Below are 27606 nucleotides of genomic sequence, written 5' to 3'. Positions count from 1 at the left end.
CTGAAATTTAGGTGGAAGCTTCTCTTGAAAAAAAAAAAAAAATCACCAATTACAGGCAAGAAATGTTATATTAATTACGTCACATGGTGCAATTTAACTCCCTGAGCACTACCTGCCGATCTAACATTGCCTCTGATTGGTCAGTTACATGATATCTTCACTTTAATCACCAATCAGAATGGAGCTTTGCAAATAATTCACCCCAATTTTTTGCATGGCTATGTAAATTAGTCTAACAATGTTGCTGATTGGTTCAATTGATAATGAAAACTTCTTTCTGGCCAATCGGCATGTAGTTCTCATGGGGTTAAGTGACATGGTGCAATTTACCAAACTTCCTGACAAATTATTAAAAAACCTTTTAAAACAAGTTGTTTCTGGTAAAATTACATCGCAGAAAAAAAAGACATGCAGAAAAGAATTCTAACTGGGGGAGATGTTTTGATCTTTATTTAAAATATTCATGCATTGAACACTAGGGCCTGAGAAAACTAATTTCCTCCAAAACATCTTTTGGTTGCAAAGCACACATCAAACATCGTTTCAAAAAAATATACATGTGTATCCAAAATAGTATACAGTATTGTATATTTTTAAAAATACATATTCGGAGAATTTATATAATTTCTGGTTGGTTTTGATTTTCAGTGCCAACATACCTGTGCCTAGCAGCATGTAAAGTGATATTGGACTTTTGTCATATTAACATAAGCTTAAAAAGTTACCTTTTCAGAGTCTGTATTGAGTCAGCTTGCGACGCCATCACAGCGTCTTCATTCAGTGAAGTGATTACACTCCCCAGTCACCTGACCACCTGGCAGGGAGGACAAATTTATTTTGGAACCGAAAGATCAGATAAGCCTTAGAGAGCAAGACCCAAAGACATACACTCAACAGGGATGCCAGATATGACCTGCCCGCCATCTATGACGATCTGCTGTCACTTGACCTCAGCTGACCGGAGGAGTGTAAGCACTACGCTGTAGATACTGTGATGGTGTCGCAAGCTACATCGCTGCTCAAACAGACTCTGAAAAGGTAACTTTTTAAGCTTTTACCTATGCCTCTTTACCATTGTGGCTCTATCCTTCATGCAAGCATACACAATATTAGCCTATTGTCAAGATTTCATTGCTGGATTAAACAGTTTTATTACACCAATATTAGCCTATTATCAATCCATGCAATCCATATGTTGATACTATGTTAACTCCAAGTATGCTTACATGAAGGTAACAACCATTTGTGTTGCCTTTCCCGATCCGCATCCAGAGAGATTGACACTGAAAATGGACGCAGTACCCTCCTCTCCCCTGAAAACATTTCTAGCTTGAATTTATTTTTACACTGAACACATAAAATTTAAAATACTCTTTGATGAAAACCAACGCAATATACTGGACTCACACTCTTCACAATACACGGAATCCAATGAATTTGCTATCAAAGAAGTCTCCAATTTTTGTAATGACCAGAAATGTATACAACAGACCAACCATTGCGTTTTATTTTTAAAACTTACAAAAATAGTACTTATTTATACAATAATAATAATACGAAAATAAACTGAAACCAGTTCAAAAAATGCACAATATACCACACTGTTCTCTACTGTTGGTTCAAGTTAGCAAAACCTGTTATTATCATTGTCCTTTGATACTTTGGAAAATAAAGCTATTCCAGTTGAAATCCATACACCCCCTATGGAAGACATGACCTTAATCTCCCACACAGGGAGCGTGAATTTCAAATGGGGTTTCCCAAATGAGTGAATCCATTTGAAATCTACACCCCCTGTGTGGGTGATTAAGGTCACATCTTCCATAGGGGGTGTATGGATTACAACAGAAATTGCCATTGTTGGTAAAGCCATGTTGAGACCTGTTAATTCCATTTTAAATCAACAGGCTTACAAAATGACTATCCACGACCGAATACAAATAACAATAATCATTAATGATACAACCAGTTTTGCAAATTAAGTACATAAGGCTTTTATTTAAATCTATCTTCGAATCTTTGCTGACACTACCATGTTTAAAAGTCCAGCTTTATAACTCCCCTTACATCATGAATACAGCCAAATTCCAGAAAATGTTTGCCCACAAAAATTATCTTGCATTTTAGACTTTAACTTTTACAGATACAAAAAACAAACCCACCTCTAATAACTTATGTGTACAGAGATATACTGAACCATTTCAATTCACTTCCTTGGAACACTAAACAAGTTGTACTGATCAAGCAGCTCCCCTTCAGCTTTCCCTGTAATCCTCACCCTTTGAGCTAAGGATAGGGCTAGTCCAGTTGAAACACATATACCCCCATGGAAGACATGACCCTTATCTTCTACACAGGGAGAGAGAATTTCAAATGGAGTTACCTGAATGGGTGATTCCATTTGAAATCTACACCCCCTGTGTAGGCGATTAAGGTTGTGTCTTCCATAGGGGGGGCGTATTGATTTCAACTAGAATATTCCATTGCACCATTGTTGTGAAATATAGCTCCCCTGAGGAGCTTCAGCTCCCCTTGCAACTCACAGCTGTCCATGTAGGCTGATGCTCTCCTATAAAAACTCTCCTGGAGAATTACAGCTCCCCTAGTTAGGCTATGGATCACCTCGTGAACCTCAGCTCTCCACATGTGTTGATACTATCCTAGTAGGCTACAGCTCTCTTTGTAAGTTACAGCTCTCCTAGTCTGCAACAGCTCTCCTTATTACCTACAGCACCATCAGCAGCTATAACTCCCCTTGTCATCAACAGCTCTCCTGGGCATTATAGCTTTGGTTTCTAAGCTTTAGCTCTCCTTATGTGAGCTGCAGTTTTTCTGGGAGGTTCAGGAAAACTTCTAAACACCTCCTCATGCATTTGACATCACCTGTGCCGACCTACCATGATTAACTAATTAATAAGCTGGTAATGCGTAGAAGTCTCATTCAGTTGTTGTATATGAACATGTGATGGTTTTTATTACAAATTTTATTAGACCAAGTAGGTCCAATGTCTTCACTCTATTCGAGTAGCTGTAGCGAAATTCCTCCTTAAGACAATGCTTGTCCGCCCACGTCGTAATACTGCCGTGCAGATTCTGATTTGTCAACATTCGTCATTTTAACAATTGTATTTTTAATATATAAAAATCAAAATAATCACTCTTTTTTTGGTCTTGGTAGCATCAATATTCCAAATGTGTGCATGTTTCTTGACGAATCCCTCTGACCATCTTTAACAAGTCTTGGCATTAGTATATCCACAGCTTTTATAGGTCAGAGGTCAATCAAGTCCAATACGCACTGAGTGTCCTTTCAATCATCATGATGTTGTCAAAGTCTATTCATCACCATAACGACGATGTCAAAGTTCACCACAAAATAGTGTCACAGTTCATCATGATTGTGTTGTAGCTTTTAAGTACTGCAGGAAGCACTACAAAAACAGTGGTACATCTTTTACTATTTTTTTTGGTTCAAATTCAAGACTGTACCATAATACTGTTTTTTCCTTTTACCACAGGCGTAAATACAGAAGCAGAAACATAAAATATCAATGCCCTCAGAGATCCAAGGTCTTTTTAGTCCATTTATGGCTAGTTCACCAGATTTGACCATTTTTTTCCTTACCGTCCAACTAGTACTTCAACACAAGCTGCTGTGTGTTCATCCACTGGTGACTAGCCACATTCAATACAACCCTGGTTTAGCTCACGGGTGGTGGTGGTGCATCATCTACCACCACAGGTTCTGCCATGGTGTTTACGACTTCTTCAAAAGTGGTCTCAAGCATCGTTTGAGATCGGCGACTGATACCACCAGGACGCTTTTGGGCATCTCTGGACATGAGGCACACCTTCTCTGGAACACCGGCATCCAGCTGCAAATAAGAAACAATAGAGGTATGTATTATTGTCCTATTGGCCCACTTTAATACTGAGCTGTTTCATGGACAATGCAGAAATTAAAAGTAACAAAAAGCTTGAGGTATTTGCAATGAGATGCCCTTGGGGTAAATCTAATTGAAGATATAAGACAGGCTCAATATAACAAAGACCATCGCCGAAAAACTCTCTCAGCCTGCGATTGAAATGCTTTGGCCATGTCGACAGAATGCTCCCCACACAAACACACCCCACACACAACAACTCCAACTCCAAGCCTACTAGAATGACCCAAGATGACCATCAAATAGATGGAAAGACCAAGTGCTACAAGATTCAGGAATGGCTATACAGGAGGCCAAAATTAAAGTCTAGCACTAGGCAGACTAGAATGGAGAAAGATCACCCAGAAGAGAGCGAGGGGTCACTCCATCCTGAGCAATAAGGCATGTAAAGGCATTATCGTGATGATGAACATCCAAGACAGGAAAATCTTACAATTCTTAATGATATATAGACCACTTGACATGTGACGTCATTGCTCGGCAGGATGCGCGCAAATTATGGCAATTTCCATTGTTCTTTGCCCTGCAGTGTGCGTACTCATCGCAGTTTGCTCAGGGCACGTGCATTTTAAATCACCCACCACATTTCATATAGTACAAGAAAGCCATTGAACAGTGTAGCGCTTCGTTCGAGCATATCGATAGACGAGTCCCTCGCCTTTGTTGATAAACAATGATGTCAAGTGGTCTATATGGTCAAGAGCTTACCTTATTAAGAGAGTTGACTATGTGAGCCATGTCTATCCATGGGGTACCCTCCGCTGTGACTTGGTGAAACAGGTAGTCACGAAACAATTTCAGCAGGTAGCGGTCACCAGTCTCAGACCATGATGGATCTCCATGAAATCTGTGGACAAGACATTTAATTCCCATAAGGTGACATTGAAAACATTTCTTGCCGTTTTAAGGTACTTTTAGTTTTAACACCTTTCAAAAATCTTCAAATTCCTAACTTTAATTTTTATGCCTCCACCTGAGGTATTAAGTTTCCTGGTTGTCCATCCATCATTCCGTCTGTCCATGCTTGCGAGTGCAATTTCTAGGAACTGGTAAAGCATATCGTGATGTGATTTGGTGTATGGGTGGCAATTAGCAGTCTCTAAATTCTATTAGGTTTTTGTAGCAAAATATGCTAATTTGGTAGCTAATTAGCATAAATTTGTGTAGTGATGTGCCTTGATAGAGGGGTGGCAATTGGTGGTCTTTAGTTTTTGTCATAAAATATGCTAATTTGGTAGCTCATTTGCATAGATTTTAATTTCTAAAAAAAAGAAACTCGGTCAAAATGTCAATTTGGACACAACTGCGCATGCTCTATGCCACAGGAATCCTGTTGCAAAATCTGTCACTTTTTTTCCACAGTTTTCTCAGTCGTCAATCCAGAAGGTTGACGTGAATGAGGGCAGCAGTCTACATGGACACTACATTGTAATGAAAAATCCTTAATCAGGTCATCAGCAAAGGTGAAATAAACAGTTTTTCTACCATAGCCCAATACTCACTCTGGCCTTTCATTGATGATGCCCAATTTGGTGATGAGTCTAAGGATACGTCCATTCTGCACCTCTTTCGCCAACTCTTCTTCCAGCACATCGCTCCTCATCTGTGCCGCGTCCAGCTGCGTGTAGAATCGTGCTCGATCATTGGCATGATGTCGTTGACTGACCTTGGCCTAGGCTGGTTGGTCAACAAATAGCTGAATGAACGTAGAAATGAAAAAGGTTAAGCTTAGGTCGCTCATGTCCAGTGTAAAACAGCCCTCGGCACCCATGGCATTTTGCCGTGGGTGCCCATCATACTGCTGTAATGCCCTCAAAATATGTCATTTACCCAAGGCAGTCACTTGCCGTGCCCTCTAATGAAGTTGCCGTCGGTGCCCCAACCCTGCCCCTTCATTATAAAATCATCTATCTATGTTTGTGTGTGTTTTCTTCACTTTTGAGAAATTGGCTTGGTGCCCTTCTCAAATTTTCAACAGTTGCCATGATGCCCTCTTGAAATATTACAAACTGCCGTGCTGCCTTGCCTTTTCAGTGAAAATCCAAGGCAATTATCAACTTGCCCTAAAAAAGTTGCCGTGCCCCTTCAGATCCTTAATTCGAGGGCTGGTGTAAAATAACCTTATTTGATATAAAATTGGATGGATTGAGCATGATACACAAAGATATTGGTCGAGCTGTCAGTTTTAAAATATAGCCGAGCACGATATCTTTTAAACTAACAGCGAGACCAATATCTTTGTGTATCATGCGAAAGGATCCATTTGATTTTTATCATTATTATGCTTTAAGAATCTGATTTTTGGTCAAAAACGTGGTATTTGGTCAAAAAACGTGGGGTCGCTAAACGGTGTTACGATATCTATACGCTACATGTATGGTGATCGTGGACTGCAAGCTGCTGCAGAGACCTCTGTGTTCAGGTGAAATTGGTCGCCAATTTCAGCTTGAGGGCATTTAAGACTGCAGCGGGTGCCAGATATCCAGCATAATTGGGTTTTTTTAAATGTGTATAAAGTATAGGATGGACGATTCTCAAAGCATAATAATGCACAATAATAATGTGCTCCATTATCGTGGAAACTAAATTTTGCAAATTCAGAAATTAATTCTTTTACTTCTTGGTTTTCTGAATGTATAAGAGAAGAGGGTAGATATTTGACCAATTTGCAAAAATTTAATTTAATTTAGTATAAAAGTAGCGCAAGCCTAAAAAGAAAGGGAAGGTCGCCAAGTCTGAATGCTGTACCGGCATCAGCCAAATTCCAGCATGCCCAGAGGGCATAGACAAGGGACGTTCCAATCTATGCATTTAATAATCTAAGATTGCATTAATCATATTTGAGGTGATAGAAGCAAAGACAACACTTACATAATGAGGTTTTTCAAGTCACTAGAGTAATTCCTAGAAACCAGTTCCATCGATGTTTGGATATTGTGTCTCTGTATACTCTGTACAGAGTTGCAAGCAAGGACCAGCACCACTTTACCTAATGAGACCAGGTCTTCTTGCTGAAATACAAAGGATATATGCACTGAATAAGTTAACCACAAAAATAAAGCATCAAAATTGTTATTGGACATACTGTACAGCTAAATTAGCAATGACTGATTTGGCCACAAAAGGGGTACATATCAAAGTTTTTGTTGTTGGGCCAATACAAACATTTATTAAGATTTTTGGGCTATCAACCAGGGACTGCTTTTGTTATCACTGATAGGGGATGCACACTCATATTTTGCAACCCATTGCACAAATTTAAGAAGCGGGATGACCACTGACCACCGGTTCACGGAAAGTCCCTGGTTGGAATGTAAAGTATCACATTAACATCACCGTTTGGAGGTAATTACAAACACACACACACCCATGCACATTTTCACTGACAACCATGGACCCGTATTGTGTGTGTGGTTGTTAACAGTGAAACCGTGGACCCACACACACAGACATATCATAATCCAAATGCGGATTCTGTGATATTTCACCGTTAACTATGGACCTGGTATTACACCTACGATAGAGGACCCTGTCCCATATGCTAAGTTATGCTGTATAGCACCCTCTGCCGCTGTCTTACGACCGTGGAAGTCCAGTCTTCCACATTTCAGTGTGTAGTTTTTCACTACATAAGTGTGGACTCAAAGTCCATGTTTGTAGGTGAAAACAAACGCACAGCTTACACACAGCCACAAATAAATACAACATGAAACCCACCTGGTAATGTGAGATCATAGCCAGCGGATTAGCTTGGTCAAAGGTGAGCACATCAAAGATCCCAACACAATTCACTTTGAGTCGAGACTTGGCGCAGATCAGGATCTTTGTAGGGTCCATAACTCTGCACGCCAAACCCGCCGTGTGAATGGTCCGTAACGCAGAGCTCAGCTGCACTATGTAGGTCCATATAAGACTCTCTGGTAATAAACCAGCATGTTGTCTGGGACCATTTAACACTGAAAGAATAAAAAACACACATTCAAGATTATCAAAACTATAATGCTAAATGTTAATATTATCCCTCTAATTCAAAGTACATGTAGAAGTGTTTCTTCTGATGAAACTTCAAGAGCTTATCATATAGACAAGATCAATAAAACCAATATCAAGGTTTGCACTCAGATCCACTATAGCCAAAATAATAAATTCTCGATCATGAGAGGATGTACCTTCTGCGTCAGCGTATTTTTCATAGAATAACACAATCGCGCGACCTGCAAGACAGAACCTTGACCTTGCCTAGCAACGACTGTGTGATTGGTCAATCCTCAAAAGCTGTGTTTGCGCCGTAAGCGCCGGTCTTTGCGTAGTACGCTCGGCGCAAATAACTGTGCGTTCCCAAGTTGGCTCTCATGATCGAGAATTTATTATTTTGGCTATAAACAATTTTCTTCTATGGACCTCCTTCCTCTCTAAGGCTGTATCATCTATCTACTAAAACATTGTTTAATCCTTATTATACTTCACCTCAAGTTTGATGTAGTTTGAATCGTGCACGCTAACCTAATGCCGCAGAGCATATACACATGCATAGCTACAAGGGTAATTTGTCTACACCCTTGCGGCGCAACCGTGTGAAAGCACTTACATCACTAGCAATTTTGAGGTGGAAACTAAGTGTAAACATGTTCTGTTTTTCATCCTGAGGACAAAACCAAATCTGTATCAAATCTTCACTCTATTTAGATATAAGGGAGTCACGTGTGGTGTTTATTAAATTTCAAACATTTCACAAAACTATCCAGATATTACACAACAGTTTCCTCTACTGCTGTGTTACACTTGCTATCAATATATGTGTTCCCTTCACAGTATGCAGGTCACATATGTGATGTGATCAAGCAAAATCAGTCGGAACTCAGAAATATTGATTTTGAGATATAGCCATACAAAGGCAATATTTCCTTTTGTTTTGGAAACTCTTTAATTGCTCAAATCTTTGCAACTGGTTGTTCAATTTCTATGGGTTTTCTGCAAAATCCAGATTTGTAAATGCTTTTTACTATCCGATAAGAAAGTGAAAATTTAATATTTCTGAGTTCCGACTGATTTTGCTTGATCGAATCACATGGTGTTTATTGAATTTCAAACATTTCACAGAACTTTCCAGATATTACACATACAGTTTCCTCTACCGCTGTGTTACACTTGCTATCAAGATACGTGTTCTCTTCACTGTATGTAAGGTCACATACGGTGTTTATTGAATTTCAAACATTTTATAGAACTATCAGGATATTACACATACGGTTTCCTCTGCCAACACCTTGTGAACCCATGTAGCTTCCTTTAGGTCCTTTGTTGAATGAGCCACTGCCGCCGCCGCCACCACCACCTCCAAAGCCATCTGCTGAACCCCATGGTTGAAATGCCGGACCATTAAGGTCTGGGCACCAGCATGGAAGTCATGCACAAAAACAGTGGCTGCAAAGAACAACAAAGAGAAATTTGAGCACTTACTCCCAATTTTTTACATGGACTTTGCGGCGGCATTTGTTACTTTTGCAAATAAATATACTAGTATACCTTACAGAGTTTAGACACAAGCTTTGCTAATTTAGCTTTTAAACTATTGTTTCAATATTTTTCAATTATTCCAATTGATTACCAATTTGCCATATGAGCAATGAATGTTAGTCAAACAGGGTACAGGGCACAGTGTCGACACCCAGTGTTATAAATATAAACTTAATACTCCGTTGGTGAGCGACGGGCGATTGGTCAGAAAAGGAGGCCTATCTGATTGGCTAGAAATCGATCGCTTGGTCGCTCAGTGGTGTAGTACAAACTCAAAATGGAGACATGTATTCAATTCGATTGAAATCGATATTCTATTGATGCAGATAAAAAAAGTTGATAATGTACATTGTATTATAGATACAGCACCTGGATCTTACACGGGTTCCTTTTTATAATTCATTTCTCAAACAGTTGAATATATCACAATTTTGACTTTTGATTTCAAAATCTTTACTTATAAAATGCAGTAAAATATATCCACAGCAAACAGCAAGGCCCCGCTAATTAGTGTATTGCTTTTCGAGTTAGTGTATTGGAAACAAAACCTGCGTTTTACCTGACAACAAATCAATTTTCTATAATGGCAACACCATATGTGGTACTAATCATGCATAAATCGTAGAATAGAAACTCTACGGCAGGCTCTGTGGTATCTCATATCATGTAAATGGTATGCTTAGCCTGAGTCGCTCGGCCTATCTCAAACAAAATCGCCATGCGTAGCTTTTGAAAAACGAGGATTCGCCGTACTATCACTGCAATTTTTGACACGAAGATATAGGGATGATGACGCTGTGGAGGGGAAAGAAGAACCACACATTGCACACTAACATGAAATTACAATGGACACATAGCATGCTTTAGGCAGATAAGCCAGAGAAAAACCTCCAGACATACCTGCCTGAACCCCGGACCTTCGGATTGCGAGTCCGACGCTCTAACCACTGAGCTACACACACTGTCAGGGTACACTTACAATGTTCTCCAAACGCCTTGGTGGTAAACACCTCTCTGAGAGCAACAATATTGGAATGTTGAAGCTTCTTCCATTTATCTACTAATACCATCCACTGTGTGTTGCTCATACGGAAACCTGCAAAAACAAAGGCATGGAAAAAAACACCAATTTTATGATTTTTGTGGAAAGATAATGCCTGTCATCAGTTCCTTTATACACAGACTGCAAAACAATTAAGGTGGCTGTGTACTCTCAGACATGCATGTAGTAAAAGTGCAATAACTTTGTAATTATTAGCATAAAGACATATAAAAGTATACATTTTATAAAGGCAAGACATCAATAAATCTTAATATAAATACAGATTTGGGGTAAAAACAACAATTATGAAGAAAATCACAAAAAGTGAGTTTTTGGCAATATTTGTGAGGTACATCATAACAAAAAACACTCTTTCCAAAATATTTTATTTTGTTTTTAGCTCAATCTTGAGGCTCCATTCCAAAAACGTTTTTTTTATTTTTTGATATTGGCCTTATTTTTGAGATATTGACCATATAAGGCATCAAATTGAACTTTTAAAATTCACAAACGCCTATTTGCACAAAATGATGCCTAAAATCGGAAATAGACCAAAATATAAAAAATGAGAAAACCGTTTCTTGAGTCGATCATGCTTTTTACGATGATCATATTTGCTTACCTATAGATGCTGTATTTATTGAGTTATCGTGTACCTAAATCGTCATTTTACCGAGAAAATGAACATTGAAATAATGGCCGTTAAAGTTTAAAGTGGTCACATTTTGCCCTTTCATCGAATCTCACAGGAGAATGCGGCAGTTTTCGTTTTTCTACCTTATATTATGTGAACATCGGGTAAATCCACAGCCCGTTGAGAAGTTTGAGCGAAATCCATTCATAACTTGATATTCAAATCGAGGTAAAGAACTTGAAAAAACCCACATTTTATCAGTTAAAACGGAGCCATTTGACCACTTGAAATTAGTGTTTCCAAAGGATGCGCCACGCATGCAGATAAGCGTCGCGTATGCGTAGCGTATCTGTGCGTTAACAAATTGCGATGCGTTGTTGCGCGCGTGTCACCCCGCTGATACAACAAAGATTTTCTCTCTTTTATAATTGCAAACACGAATGAAATAGTGAAATAAAATCCATAAAATAGCGCAGTTGGAGTTTATAAATCTGGATTTTCTTTCCTTGTATTTATAAAAAACATAACAAAGTAACAAATATAAAAAAGCTCAATTTTGCGAAAGAAACAACGTCTTGAGTACACAGCCGCGTTAAGGTACCAGTTATTTTTTACCCCTGTCTATCCTAAACAAAGACAGACACCAGCAGCCAATTGCTGATCTTTTAGCTCCAATTAAGTTCTCATTGGTTGGAAAACAGTCAAGAAATGACCTAAAATACCAAGGAAGATGCAAATTCAAAAGTTGCAGTTTGCTCCATTGCATGCTCTATTGATATATACACAAAGTGTTCTCAAACAAGAAAACTAGTGATATGCTTCCCATTGATCAGAACATTAAAATGCAACTTTTGATTTTGTTCCTTCATTAGGGTTTTAGAATTTAGATCACAGTTTCACTAATGAGGTCTTAAATCAGAGCTAAAGGATACAGGTATTTGGTTTTAATTTTGACATATTTGTCTTTGTTTAGGATATACAGGGCTGAACATAACTGGCACCTTAATTCTTTTGCAAGGTATGTACAAGGCTGTATGGCTACATTTATTTTTCTTTAAATTTCAACTAAATATCTACTGCAGCGACAACAAGGAGTCCTTACCATGTATTCTTCTCAGGGTATATGCCTTGCCATCTTTCTTGTTGATGGCCTTGTAACACGTGGTAGTGTAGCCAAAAGTACTGGACTTTTCCAGAGGTCCCTTGGGTAACGGCTCCAACGGTAATAAGCTGTTGTAGGTGTCCACTTCGGCAGGAATGCCTACAGCAGTTGGAAGAATAAACAAAATCTTACATGAAATATAATTTCATGTTGATTCATCTTCATGTCTCTATTCATAGTGGCAAAAAAGTGTACATTGTTGAAATAGTAGATAAGTCAATGCCAGGGTTGCCAAACCTGCTATTTGGTAGCCCAATGTGGCAACTTGTGAATAATTCCCCTTTTGGAAATTTTCTGTCCCATAGAAACCAATGGCTCCAATGACTTGCGCTAGTTTCATGTCCCATAGAAAACAACTTGGCTTCGCCTCGTTGTTTTACTTAAAATAATGTCACCTGTGTTATATGAGACGTCAGACGATAGATGCACGACAGCAGCTACAAGCAACCTTTATTCTCTAAATACAATATATTATATTGTACATATTTAACACCTGCACTGGGGCTACTGTGTGAAAAGTACGTGTACAATACAATATATTATATTGTATATATTCAACACCTAGCAGCTATATTGGAGTTACCAGGTTTTGACAGAACAATGATGATATTAAAATAAAGTACATGCCATATGTATAGTCATAGTCCTTGCTCCCTGTAACAGAACTGGAAATGGGTGAACATGACATCAATATTTCTTATTCAAATACATTTTAACACCCCCCCAAAAAAAAAAAATTCTGCATAATCAACACCACATGATGTCAATGTACTTATTGTTATATTATGGGAATCCACTTACTTGGGTCATCGGTAGGATTGGCTTGCGCCATGACAACCGAGTGCTTGTTCAGGATGTCCATTTTGAGATCCTCCCCCATGAAGAAAGAAGGAGCGTTTGGTTTCGCTTCATGTACATAACATGGGCTGGGGGCGTTGGGTAGATGTGGAAATTAGGTATAACCTATAAGTCACAAATGTGAAACAAAGATATAGTTTAACTTAAAATTGAATATTATTGTGCGAAAAATCCAGAAAATTGTACTTAAGCTTTTGCCATCCAGGCTGATTGATGGCTTGATCACAATTATTGATCAATCATTTATTCTCTAACTTACCACTCCTGATTGTGGTGGAGCTGCATCATACAGCGGCGCAGGCTGGTCTTCAGTATAAAAGTAGGTGGTGCCCCCAATGTTCTCTTGCATCGTTGGTTTGTATGGAAATCCTCCAGTAATGTCCAACGGTGGCGGGTGGCTTCCTGGCCTATCTTTCCGTTTGGATGCCGGGGAAGCTGTAGGGGTGTCACCCGGTGAGTGTAAGGGTGAAGCTCCTGCTGATAAAGAACCTGAAGAGGGGCAAAAATGTGGATGAAGATGAGAAAATTATAGTGATGATTGAACGTTTTAAGTTTTAAAACCCTCATGGCACTACCTGCTGAATTATCATTCTTAAGAACTATTTTGATCACAAACTTAGTGGTTTGAAAAAAGTCTAGGCCGTCCAATAAAAAATAATAATATATAACCTGTCCGATAAAAATCCCTGGTTATATCAATTTATAGCAGAATTTGCTTTAAATTTTTGTAAAATCAACTTAAATAAGGCAATTCAGAAGCTTTATTGCTGTTGGATATTACAATATTGGTTGGTCGCAATTTGCCACATAGTGGCGCCCTCACTGGCAGCTTAAATCCCAAGTCGGAATGGCCATTTTTTGTATTTGGACAGGCAGATTTTGGATCCTGGCTAAAATCCTTGCCACCACGCCCTGTCAATGTTCAACCTATTGACCATACACTTAACAACCAACTGAACATATAACATTAAAATCAAATTAAAAGTAACCTGATTGATAGCCTCATCCCCCCCACTTTACCACATGAAAATGCAGATTTTGGTATCAGGTGAAAGCTCATATTTTTCTCATTAACATATTGAAATTAGGCGTTCCAAATCGGAATATTTCTGAAGAAATCATCAAAAAACTTAGTCTTGACTAATTTGTCAGTTTTTTGATGATATCTTCAGAAATACACTGATTTGGAACTCCTAATTTCAATATATGTTATTGAGAAAAATAGGATCTCTCATTTGATATCAATTCATTACATGAATATCATTAATGAAAACACTGTGGACCATATTATTATCATGATTTTCACGCTGTATAGATGTTAGTAATTCCATAAGGAATTAGTCCCATTTACAACAAACATTTATGTGTTCTTTTTGCATGAATGCTTGAAAGGGACAACATTTTATGTTATATGTCAATTTTAAAGAATTCCATTTTCCAAATATATCAGGTCACCTTCCTTTAATAAACTTGTAAGAATATGTAATCATTCAACATTCTCCCAACCAACTGACCAAATGAACAAACATCAAAATCATTGCAAAGAACTCACCAGAATTATGTAACCCTCCTGGGCCTAACGTTGTTGCACTGGTGCTATTTCTCAAATGCTGTGCCTGGTTGTGGCTTGCCAATACTGCTGCTATCGATCGTGGCACAAATTCTGGGATCTCTGGCATGATATCGTTGGTGCTGACGTCTGGCTGCGAAGAATGCGGAGCATGGTGACGCAGAGGCGGGAAATCAGTCGCAAGGTTGGGCAGGAAGTCTGGTGGGGGCACACCGGGAGGAGGTGGGCCTGGTGGAGGGGGGATATTAGGAGGCATAAACTCTTTAATTCCACCCGGTGGGGCCGTGTTACGTGCTCCCGGAACAAACTCCATAGCTTGTGGATTAGGACCCTGCAGATTAACAGAGACAAAACTTGCACAATTACGAAAAATTTCACCTTCAACCTTGTCAAAGAAACTTAACATAACAGCCAACTGTAAACGAAAACAACTGAAAAGGGTTAAAGATCATAACTTATTAACCTGTACACCTGTAAAATATGCTAACTTAAAATACTGATAATGGATGCTTCAAGGGATTATCTGAGATTTCTGTACAAATGTTTAGTCTATGTGCCATCAGACGATTAACTTTATCATAAAATCTCATGCCTATTTCGCAATCATTGTATAAAATAATCCCCTCTGTAAAGTGTAAATTGCTGACGTACAGTCAGCAAAATTAATTTATAAGGTAGCAGTTCATGTATCATAGCCAAAGTGAAGGTCGATTTTGAAAATCAATGTGACCATAATGACAGCAAGGATGGTTTGCTTTAATTTGAGATATCAGTAATGGCAAATAATGCAGAAATAACCAAGTTATGAAACTAAAAACTGATAGAAGGTACAAATTCATAAGTAAAACTGATAGACGGTACAAATTCATTGCTGCATTTTCACTTTCCGTTGACGTTTACTGTAGCAAGCCCCACTGTCACGACACTCACCATAATTGAATTAAGTTATTGTCACGTGCACTCATAACAAACATGATATCTATACATGTATAAACACAGATTCTAATTCCTCTGGTTTTTCAAACAGTTTTCCACCTTCTATGGTTTTAGTTTCATAACCAATTTCATTTGTCGTCAATTACATCTCAGAAAGCATCCTTGCGGTCAATATCATGGTCACCTTGATTTTCAAAATCGACCCTCATTTTCATGATTCATAGACTGCTACCTTATTTACTGTGCTGACTGTAGTTTGCTAGTGAGTGCGGGTTCGTTAAACATGATTTCCAGTTGCGGCACCAGACATTTTTTCCAGGGAGGCATGAGGGGGGGGGGGCAAAGTGAATTCCAGGGGAGTGTTCAAAAATAATAACGAAATTTCCGGAAACCTGCCTGGGGTTCACTCCCCCCCCCCCCCCACTTGCTAGCACTGATGGTCTCATCATATTTGACAGCCTCACTTGAACCAAACGTATAAATAGAAGCAAGTACAAACATGCTTTTATTCAGATCTTAATTTTGATGTCGGATTTTGTTTTCATCAGATCAATTGCTTTCATGTTTGTCATTTTTCTACTTCAAAAATCTCAATTTCGATCAATTTGATAATCCCTTAAAACAAGATGAGATCTACATAAATAATAATAAAATAAAAACCTTCAAGCAAAACTAAAAAATACATGTCACTTTTCACCTATTCCATTCTTACTGATTAAACAAAGAAGAAATGAAAAAAAGGGGATACATGTAGGGGATGCATTAGGCCAAAAAAAATTGTTGTGTTGCCCTCAACCGCCCGACCCTAAATCCTGAAAAATCAGGGTCGGCATTTTTTTTTTTTTTTTTTTTTTTTGAATGATGATTTTTACAGATTTGTTCAAAAAATCAATGTTTTTCATATGAAATTAATATTTTATTGAAATACTAGTCTTTAATTGATGTCTAACAGGTATCCAGAAGTCAAAATTGACAAATGTCCCCTAATTGAAGAAGCATTACCGTATTTTATATTTGAGGGGATTTTTAAAAACTGAAGGTTTGGAAAAAAAAAAAAAAGAAGGAAAACAAAAGGAAATCCGACTGTCCGACCCAAATTTCCCATTTTCCCACTTGAGGGCAACACAACAATATTTTTTTTTGGCCTTACAAATGTAAACATTTCAAATGCAAAATTGGGGAAACACAATACCAAAATCACTGGTAAGGTCAAAAAACAAAAAGTTACGTCTCTTAAATATATTTGGCCTTTAAAATTTTAAGTAAAATAAGCTTAGCTATATGTAAAATGCAGGATTTTTTTTAGTGTTTTTAGCCTACTCTTTCCTTGTTTTAGCAGTCATTTTTTTCCTATTACATGTATATCCAACTTTAAAAAGCCTGTAAAAAGGCCTAGCTTGTAGGGCTATGCACTAGAACAGCTTTCACAAACTTATGCATGCGGATTTGAGAGATAAAATCTTTTTTCCCTAATTTTTTCAAAAAAAAATTTACAAAATATTAACTCATTTTGGGTTCTTTTTTCAGTTCTTTTTTGTTAATCTTTTTTTTTTAAATTGCAAATTCAGTCCTCAAGAAAGGATACATTTACTACATACATTTTATGTTTACAACTCAAAAACATTAAACAAATTATTTATTGTAAAAATGGGACAGCGGTCCCAGATAGGTCGTCCAAAGATATGAAACTATTTTTTTTTACAAGCTAACCTGAATGACCTTTGACCTCTGTATTATATACCCATAATGCAGCTATTCATGAACCAAGCTGAGTTGAAATAGGATTTTTAAAAACTGTTCGTATGACACCAAATTTTAACTAAAAAACAATGTTTTATTTACAAATGACTTCAAATGACCTTTGAGTGCCTCTGTATATGACCTTGAATACCACATGAAGGATCCCAAAGTGCAGCTATGACCCTAGTTTGGTTGCAATAGCATTTGAACTGTTCATGAGACCAAATTTGAACCAAAAGCCTTACATAATTGTTGACAGACACACACTCCCCACACACACACCCCCACACACGACTTGTGATGCCATAAAGGTCTTTTCCTTTTGACAACCTAAAAAAATAAACTGGTATTTTTGTTAGCCAAATCCAAATAAAAATTACTCATGAATCTAAGCTTTCGCCATCTTGGCTGATGGCTTGATCACAGATGAACTGGTCCACTGCTTTTCCATAAGACTTGGTTGCTAAGGGCGCGCATCCTCGTTACCGGAAGTGATGTTGATTTTAACAGTGGGTCATATACATGATCTAGAAAGTGACTCAACAGAGACTCCAATGCGTTCACGAGGAGAGTCAGGGAGGCCATCCAAATCAGAAGGAGGGGCAAGAACTCACTCAATCGTGACGAAGGTGCACACTTTCTAGATCATGTATGACCCACTGTTAAAATCAACATCACTTCCGGTAACGAGGATGCGTCCTTAGCAACCAAGTCTCGCGGGAAAAGCAGTGGACCAGTTCATCTGTGATCAAGCCATCAGCCAAGAGATTTGTGAGTAATTTTTATTTGGATTTGGCTAACAAAAATACCAGTTTATGATTTCAACAATGCTACCAAATGAATCTCTTTACTGGACCTAAAAAATGTCTCCTTTCCAGCAGGTGACTTAACAGATTCCAAAATTATCTAAAATGTGACCTGCTCCCACATAATGAGTGTAAAGTTTGGAGTTTCAAGGCATTCCCACTGAGTTGATGTTCTTTGTTTGAAGACACCTGATCATGACTATACCTGTGTCTTCAAACAAAGATCAGCAACTCAACAATTGGAAGGTCTCAAAATATCCAACTTGTGACTTTACACTTATTTCGTCGGAAAAGGTCACAAATACGCTGTTACAAACAAGGCGACAGGAAAAAAAAAACATTCTACAGGTCCTACCAATCCACATAATTCTATTTTTTAGCTATAGAGGCCTTGCATGCATATGTGACGTATCATCCCGTAAATATGGCTGACTACTCAAATGCATGAATTCAACAAAAGCATGATTGCAATCTACCATGACAGTTCGTCTCACACACATAACCCTGCACTACGATCAAATAGGTTGATGACAACATTTGATTGAATGGACTGCACTCCGCCATAACTACGGTGAAGGACACCGGTTCAAATCCTTTGTTTGGAGCCAATCGATAAAATGATGCAGGGCCTCTATATGAAATTATTAGTACTTTTTCCAGATTTTTCTGTGATTTTGGGGAGGGACATTTTTAGGCCCATACATTGTAAAGCCTCTTCTGACCCTAACTGGCAATTCTGACAGCCGTAAAACAGCACGGTTGGGGGCTAATTGCCCTATTTGAAAGTTATATATGAATAGCTACAAGTAAGGTATCCATGAAACCATTGTCACTTATACATTGATTATAATGTATGCAACCATGCGATCAAAACAATTGGTAAAAATGATAGAACATTTCAATGCAAAATACATTAATAATTAGTGACCTGAAAATCTTGACCGGGTTCAGGTCTAGATCTGGAGTGTCTCTGGGCGATTGGCGTGCTCGGTAAGCCTTGATAAGGCTGGCGGCCACCTTATCCGTCCACTGATTTAAGTCAGCATCGCTTAGCTGGTCCCAATGCACTGTCCCCAGCAGTAAATCCTGCATGGTGATGGCAGATTTGGACTTCTGTGGTCCCTGAAACAAAAATTGGGCAAACACCATCCACTTCTTAATTTCACATTCATTCCGAAGAAAAAAACCCAAGTGAAGAAATTATTGATACTTAAAATATAAGATGTGCAAAAACAATTACAAAATTAATATATCCAATAGCATTTGGGCATCTCTGGAAGAACTGTACCATCAGAAATTATATTTTTAATCTTTTAATTCCTGAACCGTTCAATATTTATGTAAAAGTGGACATTTTCAGCGGGACATTAATTTTCGCACTTTTAAAAATACTCCATTGTACCACCAAAATAAAAACAAGCAAACAAATTCTTTTATGAATAACATAGACCTACACTATGTACAAGGTCAAAGGTCACTTAAAAGATTGTTTCCGTTTTTTGGGTAGGGGTGTGATGCTGAGAATTTGAAAGCGTACTTTTTTTTTTTTTTCATTTTAGCAGGCAATGACCTATGATTGACGCATCAATTCCAGCACTGGGCATATATGCATGAATGGTTCAAACCACATTATTTATGAAACGTGGACTGGATTGAACTTCAGGTGTCATTTTCAAATTCAAAAAATTGTGTTTAACTGCTTTATCACACACTACATGTAGTCCGTTCACTTTGAATAAGTTCATCAGCACTGAATCAAATAAAATATCAAATTATCATCTTCTGTGATCAAATCTTCTGCATGGAAGATGAAAGTATAAAATGTGAGTAAAATTCTGGACTTGTACAATGTACAGCATAATCCGGATGATATTTAATTATACTATTATGTTCCATATACTCGCAAATTAAAATTGTCTGATAATGCAGTTCTTTCAGAGACCCTCTGTAGGAGATTGGTACATTTGATGTATTTTTTGTTTTTATTTACAAAAGAAGTGAATTTATGATCTGCATGCTTTGTATTCTCAAGTAGAATTGTACTGGTTGAGCCAAAGAAATCAGATGGAAATACTGTGGAAGAACTCATCAGGAACATGTCTTTGTAATTACATTACATTACAAGGTCTTTACCAGTAAAATAATAGAATATTTATAAGGTGACCAAAAAAACCTGTTTTACAGGTGGATGTTAAAGTATGTATGGCTGGTCAAAATTGTTGTCTGTTTTTCTGGAGGCTAAAATGACCATAAAATGACCATCATCGGAATCTTGCAAAAAAAAAAAGATTTTTGGGAACATATGTTGAAAACGTTCTGAATTTTGTCAAACAATTTTCAGCCAAAAGCAATAAAACGATATAATCCCCTACATAACACTATGGGAAATCCATCACTTTATAGATGAGTTGACCTCAATGTTTATCAACAAAGGCAAGGGATTGGTATCGATATGCTTGAGTGAACTGCATGCAACCTGGGATAATGTTCACTACACTGTTCAATAGCCTTATTGTGATATGATGCACGCGCATACTGCCAAGCAAAAACAATGGAAATTGTGATGATGTTAACTCATCTATATTGTCACTCAAACTGCGTATTCGTACTTCAATCATTTTTCAACAAAGGTAAGCAATTTTAAAACACAAAGCATGACCATTAAAAAACAGGCTTAGTCACATAGACCTGACAAAGCATTACAGCAAATCGATCACTAACAAACATGCACAAATACTTGCCAGAAATACCAGGCGCATGGCATAATAATCCAGGTATTCTAATTTCCTCTCCCCGAGCGAAACCAAAACATGGAGGTATGAGTTCTCCAGTTTGGTTCGACACATACATGTACATGGCTCAATTTATTGTACATATCAAATTCTCCCCAGACAGAAAAACATTCTAGAATGATCATGCAGAAAGAGACATATTTATTGACTCCTGCGTACATACATAATGGGACATTGGCCTAACATTTCCAACTGTGAGCATTGTTTCGTCAAATGTAGAAACACACCTAATGAGAGAAACAATCCAACTGAGAAGAAAAAATCCATACTGTTACCATAAATTTATTGCATAAAGTCAGAAAGCTACTTACATTTTCTCCTGGCGGAGACAATTTCATTGGTCCAAAGTTACTTGACATGCCTCCATCACCCCTCATGCCTACAAAAATAAAGCATAGTGTCAAGATATACACAAGCACTGGACCAAGTGGTAATATTTAAGCTAACCTTATAAGAGCAGCAGTAAAAATATAGGAAATGACCACTCTATGGCTCAAAAAAGTGAGGAATTTGGGGAACTCCTTCCCAAGAAATGTTGGTGTTTGGATGGAAATTCTGGTATTTTGAGGGAAGGAAATTGTGTTTTTTTGCATATAAAAACATGATATAAATTGTGGGAAATTCAGCTTGCTTCTCGGGAAATTTACACTTTTGAAGCCCTGGACCACTCTCACGAAACCCTCGCATGTTATGCATTTGGACATATACATCCCACATCTACACATCACACACTTCTCCACACCCCTAGGTGAAACCACCCCAAAAAGGGACACTGTTTAGTACGACAATGCAAACAGGAACGTTATTTCCTGACTTTTACTGGTTTACCGGGGACGTTACACAATTTCTGACATTTTTTGAGATTTTACCCTTCCCCTTTTTGTATCTATTTTAAACTCTCAAGCCATTATTACTGCAGTTACTGAGATGAACTTACCTGGGAGAATATTACTGGGATCAAACATGGGTGGTGCCTGAGAGAAAGGAGGCATGCCTCCTCCACCCCCCCTCCACCCCCACCAGTGCCACTGCTGCCTCCACTACCTCCAACACCACCTTCATAGTCCGATAAACCTCCTCCAACCGAGTGTGATCGCTGCAACAAGGAAATACAATTGTGTTGAGGAGTGGTCACTTATTGGTTGGGGGCCTATTCAAAATTCCAAAAAATACAGCACTAACTTTATTTTTGGGGGGGGGGCAGTTAAAACTATTAAATCCTAAAATTACCAACTGGAACATAGCCCAATCCTTTTCCCTGGCAATAAAAGTCAAATTTCTATATTAAATAATAAATAAATTTTGGATTTATAAAGCGCCTTTCTCCAGATCTTAGAGGACTCAAAGCGCTGTAATTTTGCTGCAATGGTGAATCATCACAATCAGATCGCATCAACTAGGCTGCTGCCGAACGGTGCACACTTATCCGCATTTAGATTGTAACATCCACCAATTATCTGTGCAGCTCCCCAAATTCCATTGGGTGAAGGAAGTTTTTGATAACCAAACAACTAGTCACCGATTTTTGCGATACAGGAGGAAACCGGAGATCCCTGAGAAAACCTGCGAGCACGACCATCGAATCGGGATAAACCAAGTGCACATGAGTCCTTGGGCGCGCCGGGCTTGAACCCAGGACCTCAGTGGTGCAAAGCGAGGGAACTACCGCTGCGCTAACTCGCCCTTGTGAACCTTTTGGGGAATAAGGGACAAAAACATGCAATTTTGCATGTTTCTAGTGCTAAAAGTGCTAAAATACAAATATGCGTCCAAACGGAAATTTGCGGGTCCATGTAAAATTAGGCAGGCTCAGACACGCCTAAGCTATTGTCGCTGATCCCCGATAGATCAATTAGCCCCAATGACATCAAACGAGCCTACAATGTACCATGAGCCGACTGTCAAATTGGAACTGCATTCAAGCTATTTCTCCTTACACATAAACAGACAAATTCATCTCTTAATCTCCAAACATGTGAATTCTGTACAACTTTGATCATATGCATAAATTATTATAATATCGATGCAGCTGATTAGCTGATCCATAGCAGCCAATTTCACTGACAGATACAGTTTTCGGAACCCTTGAGACATAGAGCTCTATGAAATCCGACTCATGGCAATGAGATTATTTATTGGAAAAGCGGTCAAAATCAGCTTTCGTGGTCGAAGGTTTGTAAAAATATTAGGCCACATGATTATGGGTCAATATCAGCTTTTATTTTGTAGATCTACAATATGTATGTAAAATAATACTGAAAGAATTACATGATTTTTGTATGCTTTTGCACATGAAATCTGGTAGATTTTTGAATGGACCTAAAGTTAAGCACCGGATAAAAACACGATTTTGGAAGCCAAAAAAAGCACCACGATTTTCAAAAAAATGTGATTTCCCGAAAAAACACATGAATTTTTTTTTGAATTTTTAATGCTTTTAAAGAAGTTAACTTATTGACCTTAACTTGTTAGTGAAGGTTGGAAATACTGAGCTTAAAAAAAGCTGGATAAATTTGTACATTCTTCCTCTACAGGGCCTCCTTGGAAATTAACAGTGTTTTGACATTGAAGGAGCTACGTACCCTGGGTAAAGGAAGTCCAAACAAACCAAATATATCAGAATTTTGTCTTATTGACCGACTAACAAACAATGACGGCTTATAAAATGGAGCTGATTTGTGCCAAGGTGTATAGGGCCCAGTGGGTGCACTGATACACAAATCTGTCCATGCATCACCTACCTGCATTAATGACTGCAGCTTGCTTGTTGAGGGTCCAATGTTTTCACTATCAAATGGAGCTGTGAAGAAATGATCTGGTGCATGATGGGGATCGGCAACTACAAGTGGCAAAACAAACAGATTCATGAGATTAGTGGCTTAGAATATTATAAGTTTCATCATTCTTGAGGGAAATGTTTTCCCAATAGGCTCATTGCACATCAATATGTGATGTGATCAAGCAAAATCAGTCGGAAGTGACAAGTCGGATATTGATTTTCAGATGTACAATGTAACCAAACAAAGACAATAATATTTCTTTTGTTGCATATTGTTTTGGAAACACTTCCAACTCTTCATATGGTCCCATTTTTTAAGCTCGGTACCCAAAAAAGGTGGAGCTGTTACATTTCTATCTCATCATATGTCTTTAGATGTGTGTAATTTTGTAATCCTCTATCTGACAGACTTGATTGTGGGCTTATTTTAAAAAGGTTAGTTAAGGGGTACTACACCCTGGCCAATTTTAATGCCTATTTTGCATTTTTCTCAAAAATATAGTACATTGGTGACAAGTAAGATATGTATATTATAGGGGCAGCAACTACAACTACTGCACTGAAAATTCAGCAGCTCAAGTAAGGTAGTTATTGACTTATTGATCAAATACTGGTTTTCCCTCATTTTTGACTGTAACTCCATAACTGTTGTCTGTGCTGAAATAAAATTTCCAGTGCAGTAGTTGTAGTCCTTGCCCCTATAATATACATATCTTACTTGTCACCAATGTGCTATGATTTTTGAGAAAAATGCAAAAATAGGCACAAAATTGGCCAGGGGTGTAGTACCCCCTTAATAGGCTTCAAATATAAAAAAAGAAAAAATTGGTGAATTGTTTTAATTAATTACAACAGTTCGTTAAGCATTATTAGTCAGGGGTGGAGCACGGGCAGGAGGAGGATGGGCAGGAGGAGGAGGAGGAAAAGGAAGAGGATAAGGCTGCATATTAGATTCAATAAAGTTACATAATGTGGTATAATCATCAATGTAAAGCCACTCTATAAGATGACTTGAGTGCCAAATGATCAGAGCACATTTTTGGAAGATTTATTTTAATAATCAGTAATTAAAAAGTGGTAATAAGTAACAAACTTGGCCGGATTTAATACTAATAATAGGCTTACATACATGTGTATTTTCATAAAATGTGTCTACTCTTGCAAGTAAGTCATCAACTGAAACAGTTTGTATTCAAAGCATGCAGAGTAAGTTTGTGATTGTTTTGGCATCACATAGATGGCTTTGGACTCAAGTTTACAGTTTAATTTTAACACATCAATCAATATACAGGGTGGCCAAAACAAGTGTTTTGCCATAAGTGCAACTTTTGAACATGTATGTTTATTTAATTTTATGCCACCCTGTAACTTCATACCACTATACTAGTGTATAGTGTGCAAGGCAAAAATATGTTGGTAAAATAACATGAATATATTAATAATAACTGCATTAGTCATTCACCATCAATGTATCTATCTCTCCAGAGAAGATGATAAAAGAGGAGGTCGCTCGCTGCCCACATCAAATAAATAATGTGTGCATCCGGCTATAGATGGAAACAATGATCTAATCCGATTGATCAACTAATACGATAAGTGGCTTTGCGAGTCACGACTGTCTAGCTCTAACGACGCATGCCCGGATATCAATTTGTTACGTCAGTTGACCGCGAAATATAATTTCTGTATTGTTTGGCATGACTGGCTGCTAAGTTTGACCCGAGATCCCTGTGAAAAAGACCCGCATTTTGGATCCAAATAGCATTTTTGGACACGTTTGGACACAACGGGAGTATATGGAGAAACTGACACGAGTTTGAATTACTGATTACACTGGTTTTATGTTTCCGTAAACTGCCGCAAATATTCAAATAGTTATCATTTAAATCTCTTTTCCTTTGACCTTATATTAATTTGACTGGAAAATTAATTATGCTTGACTTTCCATAACTTAACAATTTTTTGATTTTTTTAATGGGAGTTGCAATATATATAATGCTTCTTCACTCGTTTAAAAATCATGGTCACCCTGGTTAGTATTATTTTTTTTTAATCATAAAAAGCATGATTTGACTGCAAAATTGGGACTTTAACGATGTACATGTACTTCCGTGTGTGGAATATTTTCTCCACTGGAGAGAACTACCAAATCAGACGAGCGTGTGGCGGATGAACAGATTACCACAAAGGAAGTTTCAAGTGGTGTTTTAAGTACCCCAAACAAAGAAAAGTGAATAGAGGTTAACTGTGGGTAATCGGATTATATGTTCGAGCGATCTCCTCTTTTCTCATCTTCTCTGATCTCTCAAAAGATTGCAGTATGGAGATATAGAAATTTAACGTTTGAGCCACCCTGTATGTATAATTAGTATGAAACATGTGTAATTAGGTGATGCTTGTTTGGCAATGATACATAGATGTCAAATTATGTTCAATATTTAGTCAAAATTTACCTCTTTCTAGCTAATTTTAAACATCAATAACAAAAACACACACAAAAACCCATATTTTTGACCACCCTGTATGCATGACCGAATATTGATAAAGCGAAATTAATTTTGGTATGTGTTGGTGGGTATTGGGCTAAGCTACATCATGAACACATTCATATGTATCATGTAAGTGCTTGATATGTACTGTAGAGGGAAATTAGTAGACCATAACTTTCACTGACTTTTAGTTTGTTACACCCTGTATATTGTTTAGGCCACCCTGTATATTTGATGTAACATATTATTTTTACAATCCTTATACAATAACCTCTCAGAATATGTATACTTTTATATACTTCAGATGTAAACTTTCTTAGCTATATTGGTTCAACTGTAAAAGGAGCTAAATTTCTTGAAAATACACATGTAACACAATTGGATCCCAGGTTAAAAAACATGGCCATATATGATCGATGAGGCCCTTTTTTTTTAAAGATAATTGATCATGAAAAAAAGAAGAAAAAGCTAGAATTTCACGGTTCTCGACCTGCGCGGTTCTCGGCATAAGCGTCGGCCATAATACCTCCACCTTGGCGCCCATCATTTTAACGGTGCAATTTCACTTGGCCTCAAAATGACCTTCACATTACTTGCCTCACTAAGGTGGCCGTTCCCACCAAATTTCATGAACCTGCAGCAGTCTATGGTGATTTGACCCCAGATAACCCCAAATGACCTTGACATTTTTGCCTTGTTTCTGTGGTCGTCCCCACAAAATTTCACGAACCTGTGACAATCTATGGCAATTTGTCCCGGATGACCCTGAATGACCCCAAAATGACCTTGACATTTTTTGTCTTGCTAGGGTGGTCGTTCCCCACCAAATTTCATGAACCTGCAACAATCTAGATGGCGATTTGACCTATGATGACCTCGGATGACCCCAAAATGACCTTGACATTTTTGTCTTCCTAGGGTGGTCGTTCCCCACCAATTTCATGAACCTGCAACAATATATGGCAATTTGACCCCGGATGACCCCAAATGACCTCACAATAACCTTGCGATTACACATATTTTGTGCTGAAAATCAAATCAGGTCAAGAACCTCTGGCTGTGCTACTCTCCGCCAAATTTCATCACTGTAACTCTCCAGATCTCCAGATAACCTGTGCACAAGGTTATTTTGCTTGATATGCATAAATTATGCAAATTAGGTACCGGTACTAAATTACCATATTTTGCGGCAAAAACCTGCACAAATTTGGAGACCGCCAATTGCCACCCCTCCACCAAATTGCATCACTATACCCCTTACCAGTTCCGAGAAATTGCACTCACTAGCTCGGACGGACAGACGGACGGACAACCAGGAAACATATTTACAGTCTCCG

At 38.0% G+C, this 27606-nt stretch overlaps 1 protein-coding gene across 1 annotated transcript; it reads right to left on the bottom strand.

The window, feature by feature from the left end:
- Positions 1 to 230: 230 nt before the first annotated feature.
- LOC140161088 (PAN2-PAN3 deadenylation complex subunit pan3-like) lies at positions 231 to 23840 on the bottom strand. The gene is given in 19 exon segments (XM_072184476.1): positions 231 to 3784; positions 3787 to 3823; positions 3825 to 3875; positions 4653 to 4791; positions 5447 to 5582; positions 5585 to 5640; positions 6816 to 6955; positions 7662 to 7900; positions 9193 to 9303; positions 9306 to 9368; positions 10441 to 10557; positions 12240 to 12398; positions 13101 to 13205; positions 13208 to 13262; positions 13417 to 13646; positions 14710 to 15058; positions 21313 to 21380; positions 21939 to 22097; positions 23743 to 23840. Coding segments are annotated over 18 exon segments (2193 nt in total). The 5' UTR covers positions 21994 to 22097; positions 23743 to 23840; the 3' UTR covers positions 231 to 3701.
- Positions 23841 to 27606: the final 3766 nt, after the last annotated feature.

Source organism: Amphiura filiformis, chromosome 9, assembly GCF_039555335.1.
Source record: "Amphiura filiformis chromosome 9, Afil_fr2py, whole genome shotgun sequence".
Classification (NCBI taxonomy): domain Eukaryota; kingdom Metazoa; phylum Echinodermata; class Ophiuroidea; order Amphilepidida; family Amphiuridae; genus Amphiura; species Amphiura filiformis.
This window is presented reverse-complemented; position numbering and strand designations above follow the sequence as displayed.